Raw genomic sequence first — 16,285 nt, 5'->3', positions numbered from 1 at the left:
TGACCTTGTTTTCCAGGCTCAAGCCCTGCCTTTTTCTATAGGAACCAGTTCAGACTGACCTGGAGAACTCACTTCTGGTTTCCCAACATGCTTTTCCATGTGCTTGGTCTTTTCAGCCATTGCTCTCTTGCCCCTTGAAGCTGTTCATTTTATCATGAGAGCTGAACTTCTCAAGACTTAAAATTGACTTCCAAAGTTATCTTTTCAAGAAGGCCCTCCCAGACCTCTCCATCATCTATCTCCTTTGTGTCTCACCACACTGTGTATTCCTACAGAAATAGGTATCCCACTCTTCCACCATGATTTGTTGACATAACCACTTTGACCTCAATGAGACTGTGAACTTCTGGAGAACAGTGGATTTTTATCTGATTCATCTCAGGCTCTCCAGTGACAGAAACACAGCAGACATTCAGTAAATATTTGTTGAACAAATGTGTTCTGGAAAGAATTTAACCCAAATTCCAGATGTTGGCTTTCCTGTATTGCTCAATATTTTGCAACCTATGATCCCAAAACTCTTCTTCATAATTTTTTTTTCTACCAACAAAAAACATTTTTCCAGAATATGTTTTCTGGAGGAAATGCACTGGTATTATAAAATAGTAGAAAATTTTAATATACTTATCAAATTATACACACACACACACACACACACACACACACACACACACGCACACAGCGATCCCTGATGTAGCCTGCCTATTATAGCAACATGAATACTATGACCAACATCATGGCCCAAAAGATGGAAGGATTTAAATAGGTTGACAATACTATAAATTTGCTATAATTTAAAGACTCTCAAAATTAAATTGATATATGTTAGATTAAAGAAATGTAATTAATTCTGTAATATGGTGGATTCACTCTGCTATAAGATGAGTAGACATTCTGAGTACTGTAGAAGGTAAGGTGTGTGCATTCACTGGCTTTGGCAAGCCTGACAATGACAGATTCTCAACCCTTTGCTGCCAACATTTCAATCAGAACAAGGCAGAAGAGCCTTCCCACCTTTCCATATTTTCTGAATTTTGCATGATTGGCATATTTTGTTTTTATCATTGGAAAAAATTACACATACTGCAGACAACTGTGAAAAAAGAGTAAATTAGCCAAATAAAATTTAGTCATCTGGCTGTTCTTTCCTGTTCTAGACTATACCAATATCCCACACTTAGCACCTAATTTTACATGTATTGTCTTATATTGTTCTGTGTTCAAATAAGGTTTTCAAAATATTAAAGTCCCAATGTTTACCTCATTTAATGAATTGAAATATCCTAATGCCAACATCAATAAAAATGCATATTAAAGTTTTAAGAAGAAAAAGAAATTAATTACATTGCTCAGTCAACTATAACTGATATGGATGATGTCCCCAGTAGATGATTTACATGGTTTTCTATTGGGTCCTGCTCTGTTATCCATGGTGTCATGGTTGAAGAGAATGTGGATAGAGTGTTTTTGTTTTTATAAATTTGTGGAAGCCATAATTTAAAGTCTATTCTTCAATGAGCCGTCCATGCAATATTGCATCCTAGATCACAGCAGGCGGGATTGCACATGAAAATAATTGAAACTCAAACGCTAATGGAAAACACAGATCTGAGAACACCACCAGCATATGAATTCAAGATGTTTCATGTTCAGCACAGCTGAGTCCTCTCCGACTCACTGAAACCACCACATAAAAACTTATCAGAGTATCCAGCAGACTGAACCATCTACAATCTATGAGTGAAATTTCAGTAGAAACTCAACATTAAAAAAAAAAAAAAACATATCTTCTAGTAAAACATATTTTACATATAGATTTTAAGATCAATTCGAGAGATGGGACAGACATTCTCAGAAGGTCTCTTCTAGAGATACGAATTATTTGCTTTAGGATGAGTCATTTGTTTTCCCATCCAGAGCCTCACTTACTTATCTTTAAAATAAGAAGTACAGTTCATATCAAGCATGTCTCATGGAGTGGTTACTGGAACTACATAATGTGGTAAGAGCCAGTGAGTTTACTTTGAACTGTACTTCTAGAAGGCTCAGGAAATTCTTCAGTCAGAAAACTTAAAACCCAGTATTGACACCCTTTATCCCTGGGGACCTGTTAAAGTGTGTACAATAGGTAGGAGACTTGTCTACCATTCTGGATTGAAATTAGGTGGTCTGTGTTGCTTGAGGGAATACCCTGTTTTCCCCTGTTGCCCTGTGGCCTGTGATCCTGTTTCTTATGGTCCACTCTGAATACGGATCAAAAATAGTCACTGTAGTCAAGAACAATAAAAAAAAAAAAACAAATTCAGGAACATGAATGGAAAAGAAAATTAACAGTAATAACGAAACACCTCTTTTCTAAAACTGGAAACCAGTTTTAGCAACTTAAGTTTGACTATGGATTCTCTCCCATACAGATTACTGTAAGTAGCCAGCCATTTCCTCTTTCTGACAGGATTCTGTTCCTGTGACAGAGCCACATGGCTGGGGTTTATGGGTGACCCAAGGGTAAAAAGAGGTTCTTTGAGCAAACCATCAGAGTGGCTCCATGGTTAATAAGATGAGCCAAGAAAAGACTGATATTTTGTCAATTTAAAATTTTTCAGGAAGAGATCCTTCTCCTATCTAATTAAAATCTCTAATAAGTAAACCACTTGTCTTGGGGGGTCAAACAGAGCTGGGTGTGCATCTTGAATCTTCTACATATTAATTGCCTGACTTTAGACATATTAACATCCTGAGTTTCTGTATTCTCATCTGTGCAACCAATAATTTTTAGGATTAAATTTGTTTTCATTCATAAATGCACTTAGCACTGTGCCAGCCTGCTGGAGATGCTCAGGAAATATTAATTCTTTTCTGGAAGCTCTCCTCTTTGAGCAGTAGACTAATGAGGAAGAGAAACTTATTGGCAAGGAGAGGAAAGTGAATTCTTGGAAATGTCATCCCAGCTTTGAATGTGATTGCCTATACAGAAGAGCTCATCATCCAGAGGTAAGAAAATAGTTCACACTCTTCAGTCCTTGGCGATACATTGCCCATGATAAGAAAGTGCTTTTCAAGCACCTCGGTTTTTCATCTTGATACCTGATGTTCTCATTTTTTGGACACAGATATGTAACCTCTTCCATTTCTTCCCCAGTTGGATTAAAACTTGCAAATGGTGCCATTAATTACTGGAATATGTCATGTACAAATTGTCGTGTTCCTATTCATGGAAAAATAAATTCAGGTTCCAATTTTTATGTCTACAACCTGGACTCCTAATCATGTGTTGTTTTTAACCACACACTTTCTCATTATGCTGACGAAATGCAAAGATTTCGATAACGAGGGTCTCCCCGGCATCAGTTTGGGTATGCAAATAAGAGGGTTATGATGATGATGTGACCCAAAGGAGGGACACAAAACCTGACACTAGAAGAGAAAATTATGATGGAGAGACAGACCTTAATAAGTAGAAGCTACTGGGTGTCAATCTTGCAATCTCCAAAAAAAAAAAAAAAAAAAAAAGATATTAAGAGCATAGGAAAATGGGCAACACAGCAACATAGTTCCTGTATGTTAAAAACCGAAAGAGAGGAAGCACTGCAGCAAAGGACTAGAACATTCCGCCATCACCATGGTGTCAGAAGAGAGGCTACCAGGGTGACTAAAACCCTCAAGCTCTTAGAACAGTCTTCCTTGCCACCTCTTTCCCCCTGTCCATCTTCCCTCTGAAAGTAAACCCCCCACCCCGCCTCTGCTGCCTTGCTTGACCTCATCAGGGATCTTTTAGCCTGTGAATCAAGGCCATGAGGGGCATGGGGCTGAGGCTTCTCTCTACGCTATTACAAAATGGGAGAATCTAGGTCAAGTCTTGGTCCCAGGGAGATAGTCTGTTCATTTTTGACCCAGTTTCACCTCTATCACTTGAGCACAAACCTACGAGACAAAATCCTTCTACTATTGAAAAAAAAAAAAATCTCCACACTTGAAGACAGGTAGCTATCCCAGTCACTGGCAGAAAAATCAATGTGATGACTTTCCTTTGGGGCCACTCCACTATCCCTAGGGATATGACAATAGCTTTATCAGGACAATGAAAAAAAAAAAAAAACCATAAACAAGAACATATGTAAATTAATTATATATATACAGGTGTATATATATATGCATGTGTATATGTGCATGTATGTGTACACACACATATATGTAATCCCAGAAGTCTTGGTGAATTCTTAAACATCAGTAATTTCAGAAGAATACAGGGTACACCATTACCAAGGATATTATTTGAAAGAATCATTTAGCTTTCTTTTACACTGATTTAAATTAGTGAATCTTGAAAAAAAAAATAGTTTAATTTCTTAGGTCAGTCAGCATTTGCCATATTGGACCAGAATAACAGAAATTTCACATAGTATTTCAAAATGTGTAGCCCATGTATTTACACTGTCACTAATGTGCAAAGATGACCTTATGAGCATATCCTCGTTCTCTCCTGCCTTTCTGAATGCCCTGGGAGTGTCTCCTGACCTGCAGTAACTGCACATACTGTATGTTTTACAGTCCCCAGTGATGGTCAGAGGGTCTGTCTTCTCCACCAGAGGGTTCATTCTTTAAATGCAGGGAGCTCATCTCACTCATCTGTTCCCTGATCTCTGTGCATTTAGTGGCGTTTCATATGTTGACAGAATGAATGGCTGAGTGCTACTCTTTTCAATACATCTCAAATCAATCTGGCTTTTCCCGCAGCCACATTGTACTGATTCATTATCTTGCAGTCAATTTTCAGTCCCCATCTTCTCTCTTCCTCACTTTGGGACCCAACTTGATGAATGCTGCCTGTATCTACAGCAGGGATATTGCTCCTGATGAATAGCCTCATATTTTTATCTTATTATTCTTTTCTTACTATTTTGATTGAGTTAGATTCAACTAAGCAACATTTATTGAGCTTCTCATATGGGCCAACCCTGTTCATTGTTCCTTTCATATGTTAACCCAAAATATTTTTCAAATTATGTGCAGAAAATATAATTGCACTTAATTGTGTAGGAAAGAAAACTGAGAAACAAAGAAGGAAGCAATTCTCCCAATAACATGGAAAATACAAACAAAATTAGTATTTAATGTTTTCTAGATGTCACTTTATTTTACTTGCATGTAGTTGATGTTAGAATATTGATATTATTGAATGTCAATCAATTTAGTGCCCTTTTATCAATTTCCCCAACAAGGTTGGTTAATTAGGTGAATTTTGTCATAACCTATAGCTAGACAAACAGAGACTCTATTTCTAGGTAAAAGACCAGCTCTTAGTAATCTCATAATTTTGTGGTGAAGAGACCCACAAAGAATCAATATACTCATTTAAGTTCCTGCATTTCTAGAAACACACACAATTAAAAACAAATCAATATGTGAAAGGCAAAAATAAATCTATTATTTTCCCAACATTTTGAAATGAAGAAAATGCTACCATGAGGTGAATTCTATAAGAGATTAGCCTTAAAACACCAAGGAAAAGGATTATTTGATCTGAAAGTCTGATAGATACAATGTGTTCCAGTTGAAGTAAGAAGTTGATTCAGTACTGAGGGAGAAGGTGTTTATGTCATGGGATTGCAAAATAAGAAATACAATAAGGAATACATGGTAGGCATAACTGCCCATGTGCATGTGTGAAATTCAAGCACATAGGTATGACACATTGAATCATGTATTGTTTGCTGGCATTGATCAAGTTTTCATTGCAATTTTATCATAATCCTTACAAATCAACTCTACCTTGATTTTTATTGGAGAATAACTTTCCATTGGTGGTAGATTGTAGACAGCAAAAAGCACACTGCTTAAGTGTTTCTGAGATTAGCACAAATAAAAATACCAGGAATTCAGTGGGCTATAGCTATTTAGGGACTTCAAATGAATTAGCTAATAACCCAAGGAGAACTTGGAAAGAATGATAGAGTTGCTCTACCAAGAGGACCTATTTCTTCATCTGTTAAGATGAGGAGGGGCTGGGACCCAGATAAACCAGTTTTGTGTGGAAAAAACTGCAGTCATAGATTTCATGCATGAAAGAAACATAATTATTTACACAAGTGGAAATGGCAGGATATTAAAAGACATCTGCCATTTTGATCTGCCAGCAGCACAACTTCCATATTGGAGCAGTTAAAGGGGAAAAATGCATTCCACAAAATCTGTTTGGCTATCTTTAATTATAAAAGTGAAAAAAAAATCAGAAGTATATTTGGTGCTGCTCATAAAAGAGAAATGTCCTTAGTTTAGAGCAAAAATGAAAGAAAAAAAGAATTATTCAAGGAAAATACAACTTAATGAAATGACTCAGCCAACCCTATTTTTCATGCAAACTTTTTTTTTTTTTGGTTTGTTTGTTTTTTGTTTTTTAAACAGTGCAAAGTTAACTCTGAATGTATCAGAGCTCATTTGATCTGCATCTTGATCCCTGTGGGACAGCATTACACTTGCAGATTAAATACATTTGAAGATCGTGCCTTCCTGGCACCAAGCCTTAGGTGTTCAATACAACTTTGTGGTAAAAGAAGTGAATGAATGAATGGATACTTGAGTAATGGATAACTTTATAATATTTTAGCATCAAAAGACGTGTTCTCTTTTTTCAGCTTGAAGCCTATCTCATAACACAATCGTTTTTCCATAATAAGTAATCCCTGAAATTTCCAAAGACTATACAACCATTATAAAGCTCTTTCAATTTTTAGTTCACATTTTCAGTCCCCCACATTTTTTAAGTGTTGGAATTCTACCCTCACGAAGCTGATATTCTGATGGGAGACAGACAAGGAAAGGCATGATTAAAATACGGAGTGATCAGTGCAGGGTCCTTGGGGCACAAAGAGGAAATCCACAGTGACCTTATGTGTCTGGCAAGGCACAACTACATTTACCGTGAGGCTTAAAGAAGGAGGAACATGTCGGGCAGGAGTGGAGGAATAATTTCAGGTTTGGCAAAAGCAAGGTCATGGGAAAGCATGACATATTTGGCAAACTAAACATGGTTTGAAGTTCTGGAGATTAAGTTTTAAGGCAGCAAGAGAAAGAAGATAATGGAGGTAAAGGGCACAGGGGGTCGTTGGTAGAATATGTTGCCCCCTGAGCTATAAAGTTTCAGTTACATCCATGGGAACAGGAAAGCCAGAGAAGAATTTGAAAAAGAGATATTATCTGGTATGTTTATTAGTGAAGTGGGGGGGAAGCTGGAGTCAGGTTATTTGGAGACCACCCTTAAGTCATAGCCCCTGTGTAGACAGTTCTTTAATAGCCATTTGCTATAGTTTAGATATGAAGCCCCCCAAAGATCCATGTGATGAAAATTTGGCCCTCAGATTGGCAATATTGGAAGGGGTGGAAACTAGGTCCATTAGGGTGTGTCCTCAAAGGGGATGGTCAGAGTCTGGTCTCTCCTCTCTCTTTGCTGGATACCTCATGGTGAACAGTTTTTCTTCCACCAGGTGCTACCTGCCATGATGTACTGCCTCACCACAGGCTCAAAAGAAACAGGTCATCCATTCATAAACTAAAATCTCTAAAATCGTGAGTCAGAACAAGATTTTCTTTTTATTGAGTTTATTATCTCAGTCATTTTGTTACAGAAATGGAAAACTCAGGAACACACTACTACCAAACGTAGTTAAGCTTTCACAACATAACTTAATTTGCTAATATGCTTTTGGAAACTCCCTGACTTATTGAGTCCTACTCTTATGATACTTCCTGGTACATAGAACATGAGAACAGCTCATCTTCCTATGATGATGGAAGACAGAATACACTGAGCTACATCCCCAGCCCTTTTTATCATTTTTATTTTAAGACAGGGACTCACTAAATTGTTTAAGGGCTTTGCTAAGTTGCTGAAGCTTGCTTTGAACTTGCAATCCTCTTGCCTGAGCCTCCCAAGACATTGGGATAATCAGTTTAAGGCATCATGTCAGGTGGAAATTGTTCTGTTTTGTTTCATTTTAAATAAATAAAATCCACACTGACCCTAAATGTGGAATAAACATTAATGGTGGAGGTCAAATAAAATAGGGAGGAGTGCTTTGGAAGAAAGAACACTTCTCTTTCAAATGATTGACTTATTCTTGTCCTTGTTACAATAGGAAATTACTATGATCTTCTAAAATTTCCTTCCTCCACTGCTCAAATGACAAAGCAATGTTTCGTTGTTGTTTCTTTGTGTTCTGAAGCACAATCTCACTCTGTTGCTCAGGTCAATCTCAAACTCCTAGGATCAGAAAATCTTCTGGCTTCAGCTTCCTGATAGGCTAGGACTACCAGAGCTTTCCATCCTGCCTAGCTTGAAAACAATGTTCTGTTAACCAGGTATTCCAGTGATCTGATAAATCTGCAACTTCAGCTGAGCTGGCCTACTGCCCAACATGTAGCCCTGGGTTCTGGAATCCCAAGACGTATTTCAATTGTGCACTGAGCATTTAGTATTTCAGTGCCTTTATCTATCAAAATAGAAGCTCAGATCATGAATTAGGAGTGGTAATAACTGTCAATTTTATAATAAAATACTGATAGGATTAATTATGTGTAAAATATTCAGGTATTACTAGGAAAATTGTTCTTCTTTTAGAGATGAAGAGCAAAGTCAAGTTTTTAATTGTAGACCTTGCTCTTTCCTCTCGATTTTATCAAATCATCATTGTTTGCAACAGAAGGTTTGGAATCCAAATTGTGAGTTTCAGCATTAGAATATTTCAATTTAATTACTCTATCCAATCACAGATATGCTTATGTATGAGGAAAGTGAATGAGAGCAAGGAGACAAGCTTTTGGAGGAAGGAATTAGGATCATTGTGTTATAATAAGATACTCAGACTACTCATGAAACTGTGTAATATAATTTGAAAGTGGACACATAATTGTCAGTATATTTCAAACTCCAGGGCAAACACTTCAGTGGAAGAAAGGAAGGAAGAAATTGTGAGAGGGAAGGAGAGAGGGAGGGAAAAAGGACTGATAGGCTAAGAAAGGGGTGAAATGGAATCATAAAACAATCAAACCGAAGCCACAGAATCCAGAAAAAGGATAGAAAATATAACTAAAAAATCCACTTCACAACAGCACCCAAAATATGACTAGCAATAAATGTAATATGGAATGCATAGAACAAAAATGAAGAAAGTAGCAAAGTATTCCTGATGGTAATAAAAAGAGAATTGATTCCACGGGAAGACAGGCCAGGTTTCTGGATGGAATAAATATTTTTAAACTTTTAGTTCTTCTTAAATTGATCCATAAATTTAGGGAAAATGCAATAAAATTCACAAACACCCTAATCAGGCACCTGAAACGTAGTTTTAATTTATATCTGGAAGAACAGAAAACCAAAATTTATAAAATGGTAATAAAATAGCAATAATGTAGAGAAAGCATCTGTCGGGTTTTAACATATATATGTATGAAATCATTACAGAAAAATACGATCTCAGCACTAGAGTAAATAGGCAGAATGGAAGAATAGAAAGTCCAAGGAAATTCTGATCATACATAATTTAGAAGACCATAAAGATGGTGTTACACAGCACTTGGAAATGGCCAGTTATCTCATTAGTGGTAATTAGGAAGTGATTGGAAAATGGAACATTGTGTCGAAGTTTACATAAAAATTTGGAACTGAGAATATTTTTTAAAAATGGATAAGGAAGATGAAAAGTTAGGTGATAACAGTTTTGGTAAGAGAAGCCTTGCTAAGGATAATAATAAACAAATAATAATAAGCAAATCTGACACCAAAATGGTAGTGTCTAGCCTTAAGAACACAACATAATCACAATTGAAAGGGCACTGAGGCATTGGGGTGATTATTCCATAGATTAGATATCTAAAAGCTTAAGAGTAATAAAAGATGAAGACTTAAAAAATCAATCATCAACTGATGTATATATAACTTAAGAAAGTGGGCAAGGGATAGGAATACTGAGCTAATCAGGGCAAAACAAGAAATGATCAATACTTATTCAAAACTGCTGTTTCTAGTGATAAAAAAAAAAGGGAAGGCAAACTTTTATTATATTTCACTTATCAATCTTTCAATGATTAAAATAATCACAATGTGCGGAGTTGGTTTGGGTATGAGAAAATAGGGCCTAACCCACTTTTCTAATGGAACTATAAATTGACATAGCTTTTCTGATAAGCAGTCTGTCTACTATCTATCAAATTTTACTCTAGGATACATCCTACACGAATGATTAGATATCCAGCAAAACTGTATAAAAACCTTGTACTTACAATCCTCAGCTGACATCATAATAGAGGAAGTTAGATAATTTGAAAGCATTGACATTATGTACTGAGATGCAGAAAAAAAATGTATATCACATGCTTAATGGACAAAAATGGGAATGCATTTTCTAATTTTATTTCTTATCAAAAAATATATGAAAGAAAGTCTGAAGGGTATATAAAATAACAGTGATTATTTCTGAGTAATATATTGTCAAGTTATTTTATTCTTTTTAATCTTATTTCTGCTTGTTTGTGCTAAGTTTCCTACAATATGTGTTAATTGTGCAATGGAAGAAAATTACAAATCTCTTTGCAAATACGTTTTACTATAATTATTGTGACTATGATTAATATGGAAATTGAAAGAGTTTGCCCTTTTCTGCTCACACTTTCCCTGGAATCCTATACCGATGCTTTGAACTGTAGAAATTTCCTCTCTGATGACTGTTATCACTTGATTATGTGATAAAGGCTGCTGGGAAAGAATTAAGCAGGAAAGACATGCGCTTTATATTCATTTACGGCCCATTATGTGCTCCAGTCAGACCCTTTTCCTCCAAACTCTCAAACTTAGTTTTTCATGTATTGGCAATGTGTCCTCAGACAAATCACTGATCCTTTGATGCCTCATTTGTAATTCGGATTAAAACTATACAGCACGCCCACCTACGGGGGCTGTTTGAACAACCAGGTGAAACAAAATCTCTGAAAAAATTTTATAAGCCAGTGAAGAGCTGGGCAGATAAGATGAATTATTCTCAGTATCCTTCCTCCTTGTACTTTTCTTATCCATTGCTTATTTCTTGTGTGTGTGTTTTCTTTTTTAATGTCACAAGTCTGATATTTTCAAAGTAAATGCATCTCAAAACCTGAGTGGACCAGCTCTTCATCTGCCCAAACAGCATCATTCCTGATATTAATAGCCCAAGATGGACTTAAATGCCAAAGTCATCCAGCACTCTACGTTTTTGCTCTCCACTGTGTGGGCTTTGAAGCTCGGACTGTAGAATGGAGTAAGATAAAATGGGATAAAAAGCATCTGTGTATCAAGATGGCTTTTCTGCTTATATTTCTAAAGATGCCGTATGCTTATGTCGAGTTTAGGCAAACACAATAGCGATTATTTACATGGCGTAATGGAAGTAAACAGTCAAGGAGAAAGTAACTTGATGCTTTTACTCAGCATGATAAAAACCATTATCTCATGTTTTCTATGGAAAACAGTCTCAGCCGAGAAATTTGGTAACTCAGTAGGCTATTAATAGGATGTGGAATGTGATTACTCCTTTTGGATTACTTCAATATGTAATTACTTTTAGGAGCTAGTAGAAAGAAACTCTATTAAATGATAATTATAGGACTGTATTTGCTTTAAGGTTCTGTAATAGCTCTAAACATGGGAGTTTTCATTAACTGTTTGCCATAGTTAATAAAGTAATTTTTCTTAAAAAGTAGCAATTCCCCGCAAAAATGGTAGCTCAACAGTAGGATTAGTTTCTTACAGGAGAGGGCAGGGGAAATGGATTGTACCTTTGTTTGGCCTATCCATAGGAATATGATCATGAAAATATAGATGATACCCACAATATAGTGTGACAAAGTAAAATACCTTGAACCCTTTGGAGAACAATGCTTTAGTATAATGTTTATAGAGGTTAACACTGAACATGATTGCACTTAGCAAAATAAAAAAAATAAAAGACAGAGCAGGTGATGGAGGGGAGCTGACTGGGTAAAGCTTAGAAAAGCTCACTTGTTACAGGAGGTATTCCCTCATAAACAGTGATGTTGCTGGGAACAGAGCCAGGAATTAGACCTCAAATGTAAGCTGGGGATTAAATCGATACACAGATAAAAATTTGACCACAAATATTTGAGTAAACAGGTAATAAGTTGGGGGCATAAAAAGTGCATACACTCACCAGGGTTTTCTGGACAACTGAGTAATTTCCCTCACTCCTGATAAAACTGAATATGTTATGAAATATATTGGTCTAAGTATTTCTTCATCAGAAAATGGACATAAGCCAAAGCTGTAGCAATAGAGCAGTCTGTCAACCCAGGTGGAATTGGGAACTAATTTAGGAAGACAGAAAATTCTGAGTGGATGCAGGGGTTCTCCTGAATTCACAGAGAGATGCATGCAAATATCTTAGTCTTATGGAAACTTGATTTATGCCACCTTGTTCAATTCAGATCACTACACATTTATTAAATGCTTACCACATGCCAGAGTCTCTCTGTTCTGGAGAAATTTATCATTGCAAAAGAAAATTCCTATATCACACACATGTACCGCCCAATGCCTGGGTGCTCCTGGTGGAGAACCACCCTTCCACCTTAGGGCTCTGGAAATCTATCTTGAAGAGGCTTCCCTTCACATTACCCAAAGCCAGCAGGCAAAATAAAAATCCTAAATAGGTACAAAATTGAAGAACGCTAAGTCATAATTCTATTTTGAAATTCTGGGAGTCATTTACAAAGTGAATTACAGCCTGTTCTGTAAGGATTCTTTAAAGCACATGTCTCTACCTATAACTTCCTTCACACCTTGGCTCTTAAGAGAAAGTTCAGCGTAGAGAGCAACGCACCGGGAGAGAAAAGTCTCTGTCATAACACCTGGGACATTTTGCCTCACAGTCTCATTCGCTATCTGCTTGATTTATAAGGCCTATAATTAAATGCTCAAATCAGTTCAAGAAATAATAAAGTATGTCAAATCATATCCTCTCAAAATCCAAGTCGCACAGGGAACATTTCTCTACATTAATCATCAGCTCAGTAAGGTTAGGGCTGTAGCATCGAGTCTCTGAGTGTCTGAGTTTAAAACTCAGCTCTACATACTATTTGGCTGATGGATTTGGGACAAATTACTCTATTGGTTTACAGATGGTTTCCTCGTGTGTAACATGGGAATGACGATAATAAAGCGTGACGAGGGAGTGAAGAACAGGAAGTGAACAGGGCAGAGGAAGGGATGTGGCAGGGGCTTAGAACACAGCACCTGGCACTATGGTACTGATGACGGCAATGACAGTCATGAGGAACATAATCCTTACTGACCATATCAGTTTAAGTATCTGGCCGCCTGTTCTTCGTCACTGGGAAAGCAATCAACCTGTCACCTTGGACGTGGCTAGCACGGGGCTAATGAAAACAGAATAGCCTTTTGGTCCCACGCTAAGTGACGGCATTTGTCTCCCTGTTTTCACAGACCTGCCTTGTCATGGGTTTATGTGGACCATTTTCACCAAGAAATGCTCAGAGCAAAAGAGAGTGGCTGTGCCAGGACACTTATTCTTTATTCCTGGCTCTGTCCCCAGCCTGGTCTAGGGACTACATCATTCTGGGCCCATACAAAAATAAAAATAAAATTAAAAATAATTTAAAAAAATCTATTTCTAATAATCCAAAAGTCGAGAACCTCCTTGACTAATAAATTTAGTAGCAGAAACCCATATGAAATTTTGTCATTTTTATTACGGACGGACGGCATGTTTTGTGTCCTTCAGGCGACCATTCCACGGTCACCTTTAGGTATCCAGCCACACTGCATTACAACTGTGCTTGGAGAGGGAGGCCTGTGCTTGAAAGATTATATTCCTTACAAAGTCGAACTAATCTCTTTTAATGCTTTCCTTGATATCAATATTCATAAAGCCATGCTTCCCCAAAGGATTTATCAACCTCTTAATAAAAAAAAAAAAGATAAATGGAGTTGTTTGCATATTGACCCTGTAAGCTACCCAACTTGGTTATCCCACTGCTTCATGAATATCAAAGCCAATACGAAAAAAAAAAATGGAAAATAAAATTAGACTCACTTATTCATATGCATCGAATGAGCCCATGTGTCAAAATAGAGGTGGCACTATTATTTCTTGTTTGTTCTTCAACAGGAAAGCATTATTAAGATTAGTGAAACTATTTGTGCTGTCCCATATAAAAACCATTCGTTTTCCATTTCTACTTCTGTGAATGCATAGGAACCTTAGTACGAACCTCTGTTGTCTCTGACTGTGAAATTTGGATTGTGAATGATTTCAGGGGGTAGGCTGAAGATAAATCTTGGTCCATTGGCTGTGTCATCCTTGTCATCTGCACTAATTGTAACAATTGGCTGAAAGAGAAAGGTGGCCCATAAATAAATCATGATGACATTGGCACATCATTTATTCAAAAATTCCTGGCTGGCTGAAAAGCTGCGTTTTAATTACAGAGCCTAGCTTCTGAGCAGCACTAGGCCTAGGAAACCTCCTTAGGCAGTGGGAGGTATTTCCAGGTGATGCTTTCAGAAACGAACGCTATCTCCAAATGCATTGCTGATGGCTAGGTAAGGGGAAAGTGGCCTTACCTGGTTGGAAAGTGGCTTGGTCTGATCACTCTCACAGATGAACCCTTCGTAAGGGGCAGCAAACTTGGGAGCATTATCATTGACATCAAGGACCCTAATGGCCACTGGGACTTTGGCTTCCTGATGCCGATTGTCTGGGAGGAGAGAATGCAGACAGTCAACAAATGCCAGGTGGGAAAACACAATGGTCCACGTTGAATGTGGGGAAAGAATAAGCTCCAGTCATGCTCCTGAACAGTGCAGAGAAAGGTACTGTTGACACAATACCCATCCAGAAGCTGAAATGTGCAAAATCAATGGAAAGAGGATAATGTGAAACAAATGCCAATATTCAATCAGTAAGAGCTAAATCACATTTCCAGTTCTGTTGACTCTGGTGCTGAGCTTTAATTCTGAAGTCTTATAATGGCGCCTGGTCCTTCCAGAGAATAGTTTGTCATGGTGGTTCTCAGCATGGGGTCTCCAGAGCAGCGTCAAAACCAGCTAGGATTTTGTTGGCAATACACATTCTTGGGTCCTACATCAGATCTACTCAATCAGAGGCTCTGGGGATGGGGTTCAGAAATCTTTGTTATAATAAGTCCTCCATAAGCTTCGAGGAGGATGTGATACATGATCAAGTTCAAGAACTACAGATCTGTATGTAAACAAGGTCCCACACGTGTTGGCTGTTGTTTTGAGTTTAATACGATCAACATGAGGTTCTTACATTGCTGAGGGCTATCAGCTATTTTGCCAAGTCTGTACCCAATTTTGCCAAAGAAAATGAAAACATCTCTATTTGTGTCTTCCTAGATAGCTAACTGAAAATACATTTTAAAGACTGAAAAATATCTTCAACTAAAAAAATGTCCAACTCAGCGATTTCATTTTCTAAAATACAGAGAGAGTCAGAAGGATTAATATTTGGTAAAGTAAAATCGGAACCCTTAGGAGAATACTTACGGATTTCTGCTGCAAAGACAGAGATGTTGAGCCAGGCAGTTTCCTCTCTATCCAGAGGTTTCGTAGTTTTAATAAAACCATCCTCTGGATTAATAGTGAAAAACCTGTCGAGGTCAGTGTGACGATCAATGGAATACCTAAGCAGAATGCAAATGAGGCAATTAGACCAAGACATTCACGAAGCAGCTTAATATTTGAATATTTTCACCATATTATATTTAAAGCAACTTTTCCACGAATCACTCAAGCTAGGGTTTCTTTTTAATCAAATTTACTTTTTGAACTTTGTACATGAATCTTTTATAGAAATCATTTTGCCGCATTGGAATTCTTTATTCAGTACAATGAATGAAAGAGCTGTTTAGCATATTTGATTGAGAAGCATAATAACGTGTTGCATATTTCTACATATTTACTACAATCACCCACCATCTGAATATTTATGAAATTGCATTTGGGGAGGGAGTTTACCTCACTCCCAACCTACTCAGAAAGTCACAAATGTATCAAACCTTTGCCAAATTTTTGCATATGAAATATTAAATAGTTTCAAGTTTATCTAAATTCACCATCAAAGATCATTTATAACCCTAAAACTTAGTTTTTCTCCTTATTTAAAGAAAACTGCTATCTCTATTTTGAGTGAATCTCTTCAGCTGATTTCTTTGCGGAGATTCTTAGGTGGGTTCTAAATTGCAAGGTGCAATATGCAAA

The 16,285-nt window shown here is 37.1% G+C and overlaps 1 protein-coding gene across 1 annotated transcript in view; it reads right to left on the bottom strand.

Moving 5' to 3' along the window:
* Nucleotides 1-16,285, bottom strand: part of CDH11 (cadherin 11) — a 150,528-nt gene that overhangs the window by 4,594 nt on the left and 129,649 nt on the right. Inside the window, exons 9-11 of the mRNA XM_079116983.1 lie at nt 15,572-15,708; nt 14,627-14,760; nt 14,275-14,392 (exon numbers count right to left, since the gene is read on the bottom strand). Of these exons, the coding sequence (XP_078973109.1) occupies nt 14,275-14,392; nt 14,627-14,760; nt 15,572-15,708 (389 nt within the window). The remainder of the gene's footprint in view (nt 1-14,274; nt 14,393-14,626; nt 14,761-15,571; nt 15,709-16,285) is intronic.

Source organism: Sciurus vulgaris (genome assembly GCF_902686455.1).
Source record: "Sciurus vulgaris genome assembly, chromosome: 17".
Lineage (NCBI taxonomy): Eukaryota > Metazoa > Chordata > Mammalia > Rodentia > Sciuridae > Sciurus > Sciurus vulgaris.
Note: the sequence above shows the minus strand (reverse complement) of the source record. Positions and strands in the feature narration are given on the sequence as shown.